Source organism: Pelobates fuscus, chromosome 5 (assembly GCF_036172605.1).
Source record: "Pelobates fuscus isolate aPelFus1 chromosome 5, aPelFus1.pri, whole genome shotgun sequence".
Classification (NCBI taxonomy): domain Eukaryota; kingdom Metazoa; phylum Chordata; class Amphibia; order Anura; family Pelobatidae; genus Pelobates; species Pelobates fuscus.
In genome coordinates, this window is record NC_086321.1 from 311,580,493 (window position 1) to 311,595,985 (window position 15,493).

Sequence of the window (15,493 nt, forward strand, 5' to 3'; positions counted from 1 at the left end):
AAACAGCCAGTGGTTTGTTTCTTCCTGGAAGTGGCAGGTGTGTACCTGCCTCCCGTCTGCATACATCATGTCAGACCTTAGATCTTCATGTTGAAGTGCGCACGTGCATGGAAAAAGACCTTTAGCATCACCTCACTGAGAAGCCTTTGAGTAAGTATTTCAACCTCTTCACAGGGAAAAGGGGGAGGGCTTGCAAAGGTTGCAGTCATTTGCAAACGGTTTTAAGACATGCATTCATTGGGGGTGTATCTACTAAGAAGTGATCTCAAATTTATTTGCCCATTTGGGCAGTGTACTATAATTTTTACCAACACCTAAAGCAATTTAGTTTTCTGAAGTTTATTTTTTTCCATTTTACAAAACAAGCAGATATCAAACAAAATTGGAACTTTTATCAATTAAAGGGACTCTCAAGTGCCAGGAAGACAAATAGAATTCCTGGCACTGCAGGTCCCCTCTCCCTCCCACCCCCCGGTTGCTGAAGAGGTCAAAACCTCTTCAGTGACTTACCTGAGGCAGCGCCGATGTCCCGCGGGGGGACCGATCATGCCCGCCGGCGGGGGAGATCTAATGCGCATGTGCGGCAATGTCACACACGCGCATTAGACCTCTCCACAGTAAAGCATTGAAAATGCTTTCCTATGGGGATTTTAACGACGCTGGAGGTTTACGAAAACTGCAATAATTACACATGCAGGGTTAAGGGTAGTGGGAGTTGGCACCCAGACCACTCCAATGGGCAGAAGTGGTCTGGGTGCCTGGAGTGTCCCTTTAACATTGTTACACCCCTCTAATGGGCCATCAGACAACCGGTCCTGTTAGTTTGGCTCAGTGGAGGAAGACTCAAAAGTCAGGCAATTTTCAAGAGCTAACACTTCACAATGAGCTACATTGAGTAGTCTGTGATTAGACAGCCAAAGAAAGTATGGCTGGGGAAGAAGGGGAGAGCTTGCAAGTGCTGCAGACAAAAGATCTACAGCTGTTGCAACCTGTTTTTCCATATACTCCCAATGAAAAAAATGCAAAATTAAACGCATACATGTTTTCATAGGACGGGTATCTACTAAAAAGTGATGTATTTTTTTTTTTTTTAAGTTTGGGCAGGGAAACAAATACACTTTTACATTACAACATAATGGTAAAAAATAATCCTGCAAGTGCTCACGCACACACACACACACACACAAGTCTATATGTGTGTTCTATTTGCATTTATACAGAATCAACTTATTACAAAGCAATAATGTGCAGTAAACTCTTACAATAAAACGCATGCTTTTATTACCCTATTTTATGATGGTATAAAGCAGATAATTCAGGTGTACCATTGTGTTCACCATGATTAAAGATATTTTGCACAATAAAATCACATTCTTAACTGTACTTAATACAGGTAACACGTTGCTTATTAGAGAATATGTATGAATCAGTCCTTCCACCAATTAGTTTGTTTCTAGAAATGTAAAAATACTGAAAAACATCAAAACTGACACCATTCTAATTACTTCTTTTAAGTCTGTAAAATTAAATAAGGTACTTTTTTCCCTTTTACACTGGCTGCATGGATTTAATTAAAATATTATGACAATTAAAATGAGACTTTAGACATTTATCATGTTTGTAAACATGTCAAACTATTTTAACATGTGGACTTCTGAAAGGATGCAAAAGTGTTTCGACAGAGAAATGCTTAAATAGGTCTGAATGTTAAAGAATAAAAACTAAATAGATTATAAAAAAATAAATAAAAAAAATAACATTATTATAGCATCAGGGTGCCGAATTTTGTTTGGCAGAAGCATTACTTATTTTAGCAGAAACGTGAAGTTTCACAGCAAAGAGCTAACAATAGCTGCAAGGGTAAGCCAGGAGTTGCACTAAAATATGTTTAATGTTTACAAAATAATGCATAAGGCTGTAGTACAACTAATATTTTCTCTGCAGTAATATTCATGATTCTGACCATTTTATTTATTATTTATTACTTCTGTAAAAGAGACAAGCACATACCTATTTAATGTTTTTGTTTATCATAGGTCAATCAACTAGCCACTCACACGAATTATCAATGGCAGCCACATGACCCTTGCTAAGCATGTGAAATAGTACCAAAAATATGAATATTTATCTAGCAGAAATCTCTGAACAATTATATATTTATCACTTCGTAGCACTCCAGACTTTAAACTGATTAATAAATGGTGCCAAATAAAAAAAAACAAAAAACACCAGCCTTTGCAATAATATGCAGACAAGGAAGATCAAGGGTAGAGAAGAAACACCAACATATTATAGGTTTATTTTGCAACAGAAGGAAGAAAAAATGTTTTAAAGACTAATTGTTCATACCAGATCAGCCCTTTGTGCTATGGTGTGATTAAATGACAATGGCTGGAAAGAAGTGGAAATGAGGTAACTGTAAGAAAAGATTTTTTTTTTTCCGAACAAAATTGTCAATAGCCACTGATTGCACAAAACTAAGAGGAAGACAGGTCCTGCTGTGGTCACACAGTGTTTTCTTTTAATTTCCAGTGAAACATTACAATCTCCTCTGGCTGGCTATCACTGCTTATTGATGTTGCTCTTCATTACTTGCACTTGGAGTCCGGCTTCTAATTTGACTGCGTAGCTCTTCTATCAGCTCAGGATTTTGTTGCTGCATTTGCTGAGCAAACTGTTGACCTCTTGTAAATGAGAAAAAATAAATAAAAATGATGTGTAATAAAGCCCATTCTGATAGCTGAAACAATTGGGGGAAAATAAATAAAACCCTATAGCGTTCCTTTAATGTGATTATTATAGACGTTTGATGCATAATCAATGTATATTTGACAGGTTTGAGTTGAAATATTACAATACCTATGGCATTAACTGAACTATGTGTGCTGTGTAGTGGCCGAATGAATTTTCACTATACACAGTGTTAGAAAAGTAGACAGAAAAAAAGATTAGGATGCATTTTTCATTTCAGTATGCAAAGATAGCACATTATTAAATGGAAACAATACCAAAAATCTTAGAAGGACAAAAAAAAAAAAAAAGGAAAAAAATGATTTACCAAATAATTAACAGACAAGGAAACCGTGTTATAAATTAATATGACGTATGATTATATATGTTGTAACTTTGCCCATACCATATCACCCTCATTTCAGCCATGTTGCTTTTTTGGATACACACATACACATTGATAGCTATGGCAAAACAACAAGTGATAAACTGCACCAAACAGAACCAGAAAATCTCAAAAGTGACCTAATGGTGTATATCTATATCTATATCTATATATAAACATGCATACATTATAGGGTGCTGTTTGGGCCAAAATACACAAAATCCAGCGCACTGCGTCCCGCTTTTTAAAAAAAAAAAAAAAAAATTAGGGAAATTAAGAAGTAATAAGCTGGATAAACTCTATGACCTAGATAATTGCTCCAATGTGTCTTCTAAGATTAGAGAATTATTGTATACAAGCAAAACGGGTACAAAACTTTGGTATTATGAGATGGGAAAGGGAGCTTTACCGCTTTAAATCTGACAAATTTTTTTTTATTTTTTTTAAAAATACCTATTCGTAGTATTTCACGGTTAGAGATTTATCACAACATTTTACACAGATGGTATCTGACACCAGACAGGTTAAGTAAATTTCAACCCAACATTAGTGATCTTTGTTGGAATGTGTGAAGGAAACTGGAACTATACGGCATATATGGTGGGAATGTACCTGCCTATTACCTTTGAAGGTCAAATTAGAAAATGAACTTACAAATTTAACACAGTCCCATATTGAACTGACCCCACAACTCTTTTTGTTCCATTTGGATTTCCCCAAATTGGAAGAAGAAATAAAAATGCTAATTGTGCATATATTAATGGCCACCAAAGTCTGTTTGGCGAGAAAATGGAGATCTGAGACGATCCCTAAGTGGACTGAAATAGCCTCACAGATTAACTATCAGAATCATGGAGAAAGCTGTATATGCTAGCCTTGAAAATTTGGGGTTATATAATGACATATGGAGACTGTGGCCTCTGGTTACAGACTTGCTTGAGACTCCTTCCAACAGACGCCTCCACTCTCACGCCGGGACAGATATGAATGGAGTTTGATTTTCTACGTCAATGTATTTGTAATAGATACTTTTAATAGAATTACAGTATAATTTTATTAGAGATTTAAAATAAGTTGTGGATAATGGAAAAGGAAAGGAAACTGAGAGGAAGAGGGAAAAATGGTGGGAAAACAGGGAAGGAGGGAGTGAAAATGAACAAAGATTGCAGCAAATAAAACGGTCACTTTAATTTTCCTACCCTTTTGATCAATTCCCTTCAGCATCATAAATATTTTAATCACTTATTTTATCACTGAGGAATTGACACAATGATGATACAAGAATAAAAACTGACCAGCTTATAATTTCTAAATCTAAATGTCAAAAAAAAAGAAATACAAACCCAAAGTATTTTACTCCAAGGAGAGCAAGTATAAATATTTATTCATAACACACCATTGGTTCACTTAAGATTGATTTCACCCGTGTGATTTTCTGGTTGTGTTTGGCATGGTTTATCACTTGTTGTTTTGTCACATTTCTGTATTTTATGCAAGGTTTAGGAATCCTTGTAGATTTACTGGTGCAAGTCCATAATATAGAAAGCGCCTATATCTGCCTTTTTTATACACATTAATATATGCACGTATATACTCTGATACACACACAAATATACACACGTTCATGTGCTCACACATACACTCCAAAATCATTCACTGATACAACTGCCAGAATATACAGACACATGAATTTATTGCTGTGACGAAATGCCTTTTGTCACTGGGTTTATTGGTGACAAGATGCCCTTTACCCCTGGCTGTTGGAGGAGCCTGATTGCCAGCCTCTTACCTGTTGACTATGGTCCCTGGGAGATTTGGCCCTTCAGGTGCAACATTTGGGCATATTGGATTTGTATGGTGCTGCTGCTGGCCCTTTAAAAACCATCCGTGGACATATGACTTTTAGGAACAATGTCCCTTTAAGACTGTGTAGCAGATTGCATTCAGGTTGTCTTCAATATTATGTATGCTATTATGTGTTCGGTAAATTGTAAATGGGTAGGTTCTATGTGATAAATGTAACAGTATGTATTTTTATGTCTTTTATTGTCCTTTGTCTGCCATGTGGCTAATGGAGTTTTGCCTCTGTCCTTGGAGATAATTGGATTACTTCCCAATTATCTCCAGGAAGGAGACTGTGGAACTTTTTTGGGGCAGAAAAGCCATGCTTCATTTGGTCACAAAGGACTTTCCCTTAACTTTTGAACCACTGGTCTGATTCGTGCCATTTTTTAATATGTTGTTCCCCTGAATGGATTGATTGTGAATATGTATTTTTTTTTATGGAGATTGGATGTATGGTTTTAGAGTTATGAAAGTTGGGTAAAAAGTATGTTTTAACTGTATGTGTAATTGGGTTACCTCCCAGGATAAGGGGAGGGAATCTGTGGGTTGTAACTGAGATGTTATTGGTTGTTTTATACCTCCCTGTGGGCGGTCCTGTATTGGCAAAGATTGTAATAAAAACCAGATCATCTTGTACCTTCATGAAGTTTCGGCTCATGTTTGGGGGATTGGAGAACTACACTCTGGGGATTGCTATAATCACTATACTCCCCAGGGTATAATCGCTGAGCTCTGCTAAGAGCTTGTTCTTGTTCCTGCTTTCTGGAATTCGGAGATGTCCACCTACTAGAAGCTGGACCCTGGTCTAGGGTCCAGAGTGGGTGGAGTCGGTGAAACCCCAACCAAGCTGCGGCGGTTCGTGGGGGCTGCAGTGGCTATGGTGTCAGGCAGAGTGCTTGGAGACCTCGGAAAGCACTAGGAGCATCCGTCAACGGAGGGTACCCGGTCAGGGTGCCAGCGGTTCCGTTACAATTGCCACCACAGAGTCTCAGAAACAAACAGATACACAATGTCAGACATATATACCTACTTAGACATCAAAGTCGGACATCATTCCAACAGAAACACACCCACGCACACACAAACTGTTATAAACGCCCCACACACAGATTTAAAAATGATTGATCCCACTAGGGCAGGGATGGGCAATCTGCGTCCCTCCAGATGTTTTGGACTACGTCTCATTTGATGCTTTGCTAGCATTATGGCCATAAGAGCATTATGGGAGATGTAGTCCAAAACACCTGGAGGGCCGCAGATTGCCCACCTCTGCACTAGGGGAAAAAAAGCTGGTAAACTGAACAGTGGTTTGATAAATATCAAATTGAAACCACCCACATTTACCCTGGTGGTGTAGTGGTGATTGTGCCCTAAAACTCTTGTCAGCAGCCATCATGCCGCTTCCCTGCTTCACTATGATGTGAAGTGTAATGCCACATAGTAATAGAGCTATGCTGTTAATGCAGTTTGCCCTCAGCCAACTTTAAGTTCCCAGTCAGCCTCAACCACCTTTTGATCAGTTTCTCCTCCCCTGGAGGGAGGGTGGCTTTCCATTTACTGTATACAGCTGTTCCCAGTGAATACAGTCAGAGCAGAGGAGCAATGGCAACCTAAAAGCATACTTTGGTAATCGTGTATAGGGCTAAATGACATTACAAATGTGAACATTAAATATTTTAAGACACTGAAAAAATAAAAAATAAAAAAATAGCAGTACTGGTGCTTAAGTTATACATACGCTTGTATAAGACTGGCCAGGTCATTAGGAGATGGGTTTGCAGAAGCCGCTGCTGCTGCTGCTGCACCAGCCATTGGATTCTGAGCACCAGAGATCATTCCGGACATTCTGTAGTAGTGAGAATAAAAAAAATATGTATAAAATAAATAAATAAATAAAAACCACCACATAAAAAAACCTTCAAAACAAAGCAAGACGTGTGGTTGATAACACTCCCACAGATTATAGACACTGAAGATATTATATTTACTAGATAAATATGATTAGAATTCCATAGAATAATATAGGATTCATTTTTTTATGCTTGCAAATCTAGGAAACTAGAAAACTAGGATCAGAAATGCTTGACTTTCCTTTGACTATTACATGCATCTCATTTGCAGTACCCCCCTAAAGGAAACCATTTGTTCAGTGTAGTTGTTTAGGCTTAGCATATTTTAAATACATATGTACTGTGTGTGCAACAGCTTCTACTTATTTCTGTGTGGAAAATCTACAGTATATTAAATAGCACATTAAGGGGCACTCATTATAACAGTTAGGGTACATTAGCGTGCAATGGTCCATCCACCAGTTGGCAACACAGTTTGAGCTGTGTGACAAAGTCATGGCCCTCTTGGTGCAAATTGCCCAGATCATTTTGCTGTGGTTCTGCTAATAATAATAACAACAATATTTAACCAGAAGAGGTACATTCAGATTGCATAGGTTTTCAAGTACGTCCTGGGTATGTTACTTTTGCCACTCATGCAGGGGATGTTATTAATGCTGAACATCCTTATTAATCTATCTAACTCTAAGTGGTAACAATAAAGTAAGTGATAGCCTGAGTGCACTAGGTCAACCAACCACCCATTTCTATATTAACCTAGCCACAGAGAGGTTGGATATAGATGCTGTCCATTTCTACTGTCAAAGTATGATGACATCCCTTAGCCTTTTTAGCCTACTTGTACAAATTGAGTATAAACTCCTTCGTCTTGCAAGTCAGTTGTAAATGCGCCAATACACATATGAACACTGATCAGCATTTTTATGCAGACATGCCCACAGCACAACCCTTTCAATTGAATGAAGGGTGACTTGCAGTGTAAGCAGGTTGTGCGTGTACGCTTCCCCCTAGGCCTAGGATATCAGAGAAGAAAGGTGGAGTGTGAATGTGGCAAAATAACTAAATAAAGTAAAAATTAAAAATGTTCTGTAGATAGCTTCCCCTTATTATCACCACTACAATATGCTCTAGTTGTTATGGTGCATAGCATGCCCATACTTATGATAATACCTCTGCTTCTATGTTTCTTAGAGATTCAAAGCAAAATAATGTAACTATATAATAAAAGTGTGGTAAGTAGTACAGTCACTGACTATCCAGCTACTGTACAGCAAGCTAGCTGTATCTTTTGTTAGAGTACAGTTAAACAGGCACATGTTATGTACATCTGCTTTAGAAAATGTAAAAAAAATGTAAATAAATGTAAAACCTTCAAAATAGTAGTTTACATTACAACAATTGTGGATCACACATTTCTACGTTTTAGACGATGCCTATTGTACAGGTTATAGTGAACTATAGTGTATTGCACTTACAGTTGTTGTACCTGTGGATTGTTCATGAGGTTTGATGCCTGTGGAGGGGGAAAAAAAACAAACATAACACATAATAACACAAATTTTTACCAAGGTATTGAGAGAGGTGATTTATGTGATAACTTATCAAAACCCCCTAATTACACCATTAAACCTTCTGAAAAGAACATTTCGTTTAGGAGGCCAAATATCACTACTACTGTACACTTACCATGTTCATAAAACCAGGATTATTCAGCAATCCTGCTATATCAAATCCTCCAGGAGCAGAAGTCTACAGGATAAAAATTGAGTGTTTAATTTTGCAAAGAGTGGTATCATACACTAGACTGGAAATGGAAAATAACATACTCACTGGACTTGGGATCTCTTTCATCTTCTGTTCAGCAATCTTAAGGTTTATTTTGTAGGTGTCATTGTCTGGATCAAGTTCAAGCGCTCTTTTGTAAAATCCAACAGCTTCTGCATGTTTGTTTAAACTGGAAAGTGCAAGGCTAAAAGAAAGGAAAATGTGTCTTGCAATGAATATAGTAACATTAAATAAAATATTCCTATTACCAGAGAGCAGTTTTGATTATGCTAGGTTTGAGTAGATAGATAGAGATATTGACAGATTATCAGTTTGGCCAATATTATCAGCTGGTATTAGCCATCGTGGCAAATATCGGTATCAGCCTAATTTGAGGACCCCAGCCACCAAAGCTCTGTGCTGGGTCCCAGCTGCCCCCTTTGAAAATGTGAAACTCCCTGGCAGCGTGCAAAGCCCCTGAACTACCAGGGAGTGCAATGTCCTTCTCCTGGCCACAGGTTAAGGGCAGGGATGGGGGAATAAAATGAATACATATAATAATTACACACCAAAAAAAAAAAAAAAACACTTTTAGATTAGCTGCCCCCTTATCGGTTTGAAAGGTCACATTAATATTGACCCTAAAAATAAATAAATAAATACAATCATTATCGATCAACCCCTAATTTTATACACACATACATATATAGTGAATACAATAAAATCAGGGGGGTGGGTGCAGTGCTTCAGTAATCTTTGACAATGTATATGTGAAGAGAACCAGAGAAGAAATAATAGTGTAGCATTTAAAATTGTAGTTGTGATAGGTAAAATAAAAGATGTGCACTCACACTTTCCTGGAGCTTCAATACAGCTCCAGTGTATGCGCCTGGGCGGAATAAGCCCCGCCTATGGGTCAAGTACAGAGGTAATTCTTCAAATTATAGGTGGTAGGGGGGTATCCTATAAAAAAATCAAAATAAAATCGCATATGGTGAAGTAGGTAGAGTTATGAAGCAAGGGTATGTAAAAAAAAAAAAAAACTATAAAAATATACATTTTATAGTTTTTACCTACCCTTGCCTCATAGCTCTGCATACTTCACCATATACGATTGTTATTTTTTTATGAGGATACCCCTTACCACACCTATAATTCGAAGAATTACCTCTGCACCTAATCCATAGGCGGGGATTATTATTATGAAAAGAGACTCCGTATTGGTGTTCAAGCTGATTTTGGACTATTATCATTTTGCTTCCGCGCAGAATTTATTTTTGTGTGATAGTTAATACAATGTTAAACAAAGATCTGCACACCAGTCAAGTCATAAGACTTGCTTTTCCCACACAAATCACAAATTTGCAGTAATATATTACTACTGCAAAGGATTCTGGGTGGGCATATGCAAATTAGTACATCAAGGAATAAAATTTTTGCCTCATTCCATTTTAAACATGGATTCCTTTGAGTCTTTGTTTGCTGTATACAACAGCTTTGAAACACAACTTAGGAAATGATGCAAAGCCAGTGAACCACTCATGGCCAGCTGATTTGTTGTTATGGCAACTCATCAGCATGAGGTTACTTACTGGCTTGGTGTGCACTTTAATTCTTTGCGCTGCCCTAATTTTTCCCATTTTTGTGGATTACTTTACCCTGCTTGAAGCTGCAGAGGGAGGTGTCAGCAGCACAATAGGAAATGTTTGTATTTTGATTTTATGTGGGTACTGCAGTAACCCTTACCTCAGCTATATACTGGTACTACCACCACAATCTACATGCCACTTGTTCTTTAGTCACGTTTTACCGCATACAGCCCTTACAAGGTCATGCTGCATAAGTTACACACCTACTCTGCCTCATTAGGCTATGAGTGTTTTTTTTCCCCACTCGGAACTCACTCGGCCATGCTACTGTAAATCCTAAATACATCTTTTTCATGTTAGGTTTTGCGGTCCCTCCATATTTGAGCCACGTTTTGGCTTTATCACAAGAAATTATCACACATATAGTTACATAACTGAAAAGAGACTTGCATCCATCAAGTGCAGCCTCCCTCACATTTGTTTTTTTGCAGTTAATCCAAAAGAAGGCAAAAAACCTAGTCTGAAGCGCTTCCAATGTTGCAACAAAACTATGAAAAAAAATTCCTTCTTGACCCCAAAATAGCAGTCAGATGTCTCCTTGGATCAAGTAGCTATTACCCCACTAATTAGAAATTATATCCCTGTATGTTATGTTTTTGCAAGTATTTATGCAATTGCAGTTTAAACATTTGTATGGACTCTGATAAAACCATCTCCTTCAGGCAGATTATTCCATATCCTTACTGCTCTTACTGAAGAAAAAAAAAAAAAAATAAATTTTTCTTTGCCTTAGATGAAATCTCCTTTCTTCCAGCCTAAATGCATGACCTTGTGTCCTATTTATAGCACGGTTTATGAATAGATTTTCAGATAATGGTTTGTAATGGCCCCAAATACATTTGTATAATGTTATCATATCCCCTCTGAGGCGCCGTTTTTCAAAAATAAAGAGATTTACTCCGTTACTTAAATGCTCCATTGCTTTTATCAATTTTGTAGCTGGTCTCTGCACTTTTTCTAGTGCCATGATATCCTTCTTTAGAACAGGTGCCCAAAATTGCACAGCATATTCAAGGTGTGGTCTTACCAGCGATTTATAAAAGAGGCAAAATTTTCATACTGAGAATTTATGCCCCTATTTATACATGACAAAACTTTAGCAACTGCAGATTGACATTGCATATTGCTGTTTAATTTGTTGTCTATAACAGTTCCCAAATTCTTCTCATGTGTGGTTATCCCTAATTTACTACCATTTAAGGTGTAAGTTGCTTGTGCAGTCTTGACACCAAAGTGCATAACTCTGCATTTCTCTACATTAAATTTCATCTGCCATTTTAATGCCCAGTCCCCCAATCTATCCAAATCCCTCTGCAGCAAAGCAATATCCTGCTGACATTTTATTACTTTACAAAGTTTTGTGTCATCTGCAAACACTGAAACATGACTTTCAATGCCTATTTCAAGATCATTTATGTTAAATAGAAGCGGCCTCAAAACAAAATTACCATATTGTTATCACCATTTCCCAAATGCTCCCCTATTTGAATGTCGGTCAAAAGATCAACATTGGTTGTTATAAAGAGATCCAGACAAGCATCCTTTCTAGTTGGTGCTTGTACCAGTGACATGAAGGTGTAATTTAACACATTCAAAAACCTGATTCCCCTTGCTGAAGTACTAGTCCCTCTATCCCAATTTATGTCGGGTAATTAAAATCTCCAATAATTAACGTGTCACACATTGACCTCTCTAATCTCCCACTGCCATTCTGGTGTAGTGCGCGGCACAGATAATATTTCTGAAAATATTACCTTGGAGGTCCTTTTCTTTAGCTTTCTTCCTAGTTCCCTGAACTCATTCTTTAGGACCTTCCATTTTCCTCTGACTTTGTCATTGGTACCAATATGGACCATGACAGCGAGGTCATCCCCAGCCCCTCCCAATAATCCCTCCACTCTGTCGGCAATATGCCAGACCCGAGCACCCGGGAGACAGCAAACTGTCCGGTTGAGATGATCCGAGTGGGAGATTACCCCAGCTACTCTCTTAATACCCGTACCACTACAACCTGTCTAGCCTTCCTTATCCTCTCAACCCCACCCATACTAGAGGGCTGTTCCCACATCTGTTAGAAGGAACAGCTTCCTTTAGTACAGCTACTCCTGAGCTGATGCTCCCAACATCTTCACTCAAACGGGCAAATCTGTTAGGCTGCACAAGATCAGGGCTAGCTAAACCTTTCCTCTTTCTCGCCCCACTGTTACCCAGCTATGGGCCTGCTCACCAACTGTCTCATCTCCTCCCACACCCACTAAACTCTGCTCAGTGAACAGCAGACTCCTCTCAAGATTGACAATCTCCCTCAGTGTTGCAATTTGCCTCTCCAGATCTCCAATCTGAGCTTCCAGAAAAGCCACCAACTCACACCCACCACTGAGGTATGGACCCTGGACAGATTCATTCAGGCATGCATTCATGCAGCAGGAGGTGCACTGAGTAAAATTCAATCTTGCTAGCACGCATCCCCAGTTCTTAAAAACACAAGTGAGCAAAACAATATTAACCCTCTTTGTTTGTTTAAACTCCTACTTAAAAGAGACTACTTTAAATAGCCTACTTTCACACAAACTCCAGTGAGCAAGCTCTGTGAATCAGTAGTGGGTTTATATTGGCAATACAAATCCCTAGTTAGATCAGCAGCAGCATCCACAAGGAGAAGAATAGAAACAGAAAGAAAAAAAAAGAAGAGGTAGGGAAGTTTTAAATAAAAACAGCAAGGAGAAAAAAAGATTTAAAAAAAAAAAAAAAGGGACAAAGTTTGTGCGCAGGCAGGGATACAGGAAAACTAATCTGAAAATGAGCAACGAGTGCTTTAAGTGTGGTCGTGGACGTGGTGGAAGAGGTGGCTTTAATTCATCTAGGGGTTTCCAGTTAATTTTTTCATCTCTGCCGGATATCTGTTAACTATGTGGAGAATCTGGCAATCTTGCCAAGGACCGTGATCTCCAGGAGGATGCATGTTATAACTGTGGCCGTGGTTGGCATATTGCAAAGGATTCTTAAAAGGAACACTGCATAGAAACTTCCAGCTCTCCGACATCAGTAGTGGGAGAGCTGGGAGTGGACCAAGGTAATCAGTTAAACCAATGGGGTGAATTTCTTACAATTGGAGGGTGCCTGGGGCTTTCCGTCCTCAATAGTGGAGGAGAATCAGCGCCTTGTGAACCAAGGTAAGAATTCAAACTATTGTGGTTGGACTACTTACAGCATTAGGGCACTCCTGGCACCATAACCACTACAGCATACCGTAGTGGTTATGCCATTTGGATTGTTACTCTAAGAGAAAAATAATTCTATCCATTCTTAGCTTACATATGTGTAGGAAAATGTAAAACATACATAGCAATAATGTATCTCACCAGACAGATAAGAGGAAAACAAAAAAAAAGTATGGGATAAGGAAAAGGAAAGGGAAAAGGACAGAGGGAGAATTGAAAAGAAAAGAGAAAATTATGAAAAAGTTATGTGAAGTGGAGCACACACGTCAATGTACAATTTATATGGAAGATTGGGTTGTTTTCAGTTTTACCATTTTAAATCAATGTATTATTACTAAAGGGAGGTTGGGAAGGAAGCAGGACTGAAATTACAAAAAAGATAGTAAACTACACAGTATTTTGGATGTTTGCATGCAACCTACCCCATTCTGCCATAGGCTTTACTGTAATTAGGGTCGATTTCTATAGCCTCTTCGCAGTCTCTGACAGCTCCAGCATAATTTCCCAATTTACTGTAAGCTGCAGCCCTGAGCAATAATACAAAGAGTTGTTGAGTAACAGTTAAGATCAAAAATATATATCTGTAACGATAAACAAAAAAAATAAATCATAAATGGTCACATGCAAGCAATATTCCTGACACAGACATACCTGTTGCAGAAATATACAGCATTTTTAGGATTCAGTTCCAGAGCTCTTGTGTAATAGGAAATAGCACTTTCAAAATTTTCTACTTTCATTTGTTCATTACCTGAGTAAAAGAAAAAAAAGTTATGTTAAAACAGAGAATAGCACCAGAGCACTTTTGCATGGCGATGTTGGTCCATTTATAACTCTAGCAGCTAATTGAACATAAAAGTACCAAAACATGAGTTAATTCAGCTCAAGATACAAAAGTAATTTGCCCAGTTCACGTTATTTTTAAGACATAAAAAGTGCTAGACCAGTTACCTTCAATCATCCATTTCACATGACATCACTAGGGAAATAAGCTGCTCTCAGAATGTGCACCACAATTACAGACTTGTGCATTCGCAAGTACACCATACAAATATCACTGCCCAACTGTATATCATATGGTACACTTTCCTAATGTTTAGAGGTACTTTTTTTTAGCTTGCATATGTTGCTTCATTCCATATTGCTTATGATACACAAGGCATTTTCCACTGCATTTTTGCATGTATAAAGATTAGCTCTGTCGACTTTTACGTCTCTGCCAAGGAAATGAAAAAGTGCAGAAAACAGTAGGTTTCCCAGTAATACCCTCTCACTGCTTTCCAGTGAAACTCATTGCAGTGTACAGGCTTGAACAAGTGAAAACAAATCTTCTGCATGATAAATGATACCAATGGCTGAGGCACCCATTATGAGAGCTTAGTGAGTGAGCATGCATAAGTATCCTCTGATTGAACTGTGATACTCTGGTGTCCTGCGTCTCAAGAATAAACAAAGAAAAAGGAACCTTAGCTTCTGTGCACGGGAAAACTGCCACATCAAAATGGCCGGTGTGACAAGATGTGGCTTGTCTACATTTGTTACATTTTACCTTCTGTCTTGAGTCTTTCTGCTTCTGCAATATCTTCATCAGAAAAAGAAATCCCAACAGGATGAACTTGAGTAGATTCCTATATTAAAAGTATAAATAAATACAAAAATAACTTAAATGGTGACCAAGAATATGCTGGGCTCTTATAAAAAATATTAGCAATAGCATTACTCAATGGCAGAACTAATTAGAACTAAAGCTTCTGGTGCTGTAAATAGCATTCTGTAATTAAAGTTCAATTAACAGAACAGTAAATATTTTCTAAAGTAAATATACCGTAAATGGAATATCGGATTTAAAAATGAAATTATTATTTTTTGTGGAGGCTGTGAGAGTCACAGCCTGAGGTGTGGCTAGGCAGTGGCAGATCCAGAGCCGGATCTCGAGAGGGGCAATTGTAGATTATTTGAAGAAATAATCCATGCACAATAAGCACTAGTGCTCTGTGTAGTGGTTATAGTGACGGAGTGCTGGGACCCCCCCCAGAGTAAGTACTCAAA

The 15,493-nt window shown here is 38.1% G+C and overlaps 1 protein-coding gene across 2 annotated transcripts in view; it reads right to left on the reverse strand.

The window, feature by feature from the left end:
• Positions 1-1,246: 1,246 nt before the first annotated feature.
• Positions 1,247-15,493, reverse strand: part of SGTA (small glutamine rich tetratricopeptide repeat co-chaperone alpha) — a 44,416-nt gene continuing 30,169 nt past the window's right edge. For both annotated transcript variants that reach the window (XM_063455513.1, XM_063455512.1), the window contains exons 4-11: positions 14,994-15,072; positions 14,096-14,195; positions 13,867-13,971; positions 8,641-8,779; positions 8,497-8,559; positions 8,286-8,323; positions 6,699-6,806; positions 1,247-2,684 (exon numbers count right to left, since the gene is read on the reverse strand). In XM_063455513.1, the coding sequence (XP_063311583.1) occupies positions 2,570-2,684; positions 6,699-6,806; positions 8,286-8,323; positions 8,497-8,559; positions 8,641-8,779; positions 13,867-13,971; positions 14,096-14,195; positions 14,994-15,072 (747 nt within the window). In that variant the 3' untranslated portion in view covers positions 1,247-2,569. The remainder of the gene's footprint in view (positions 2,685-6,698; positions 6,807-8,285; positions 8,324-8,496; positions 8,560-8,640; positions 8,780-13,866; positions 13,972-14,095; positions 14,196-14,993; positions 15,073-15,493) is intronic.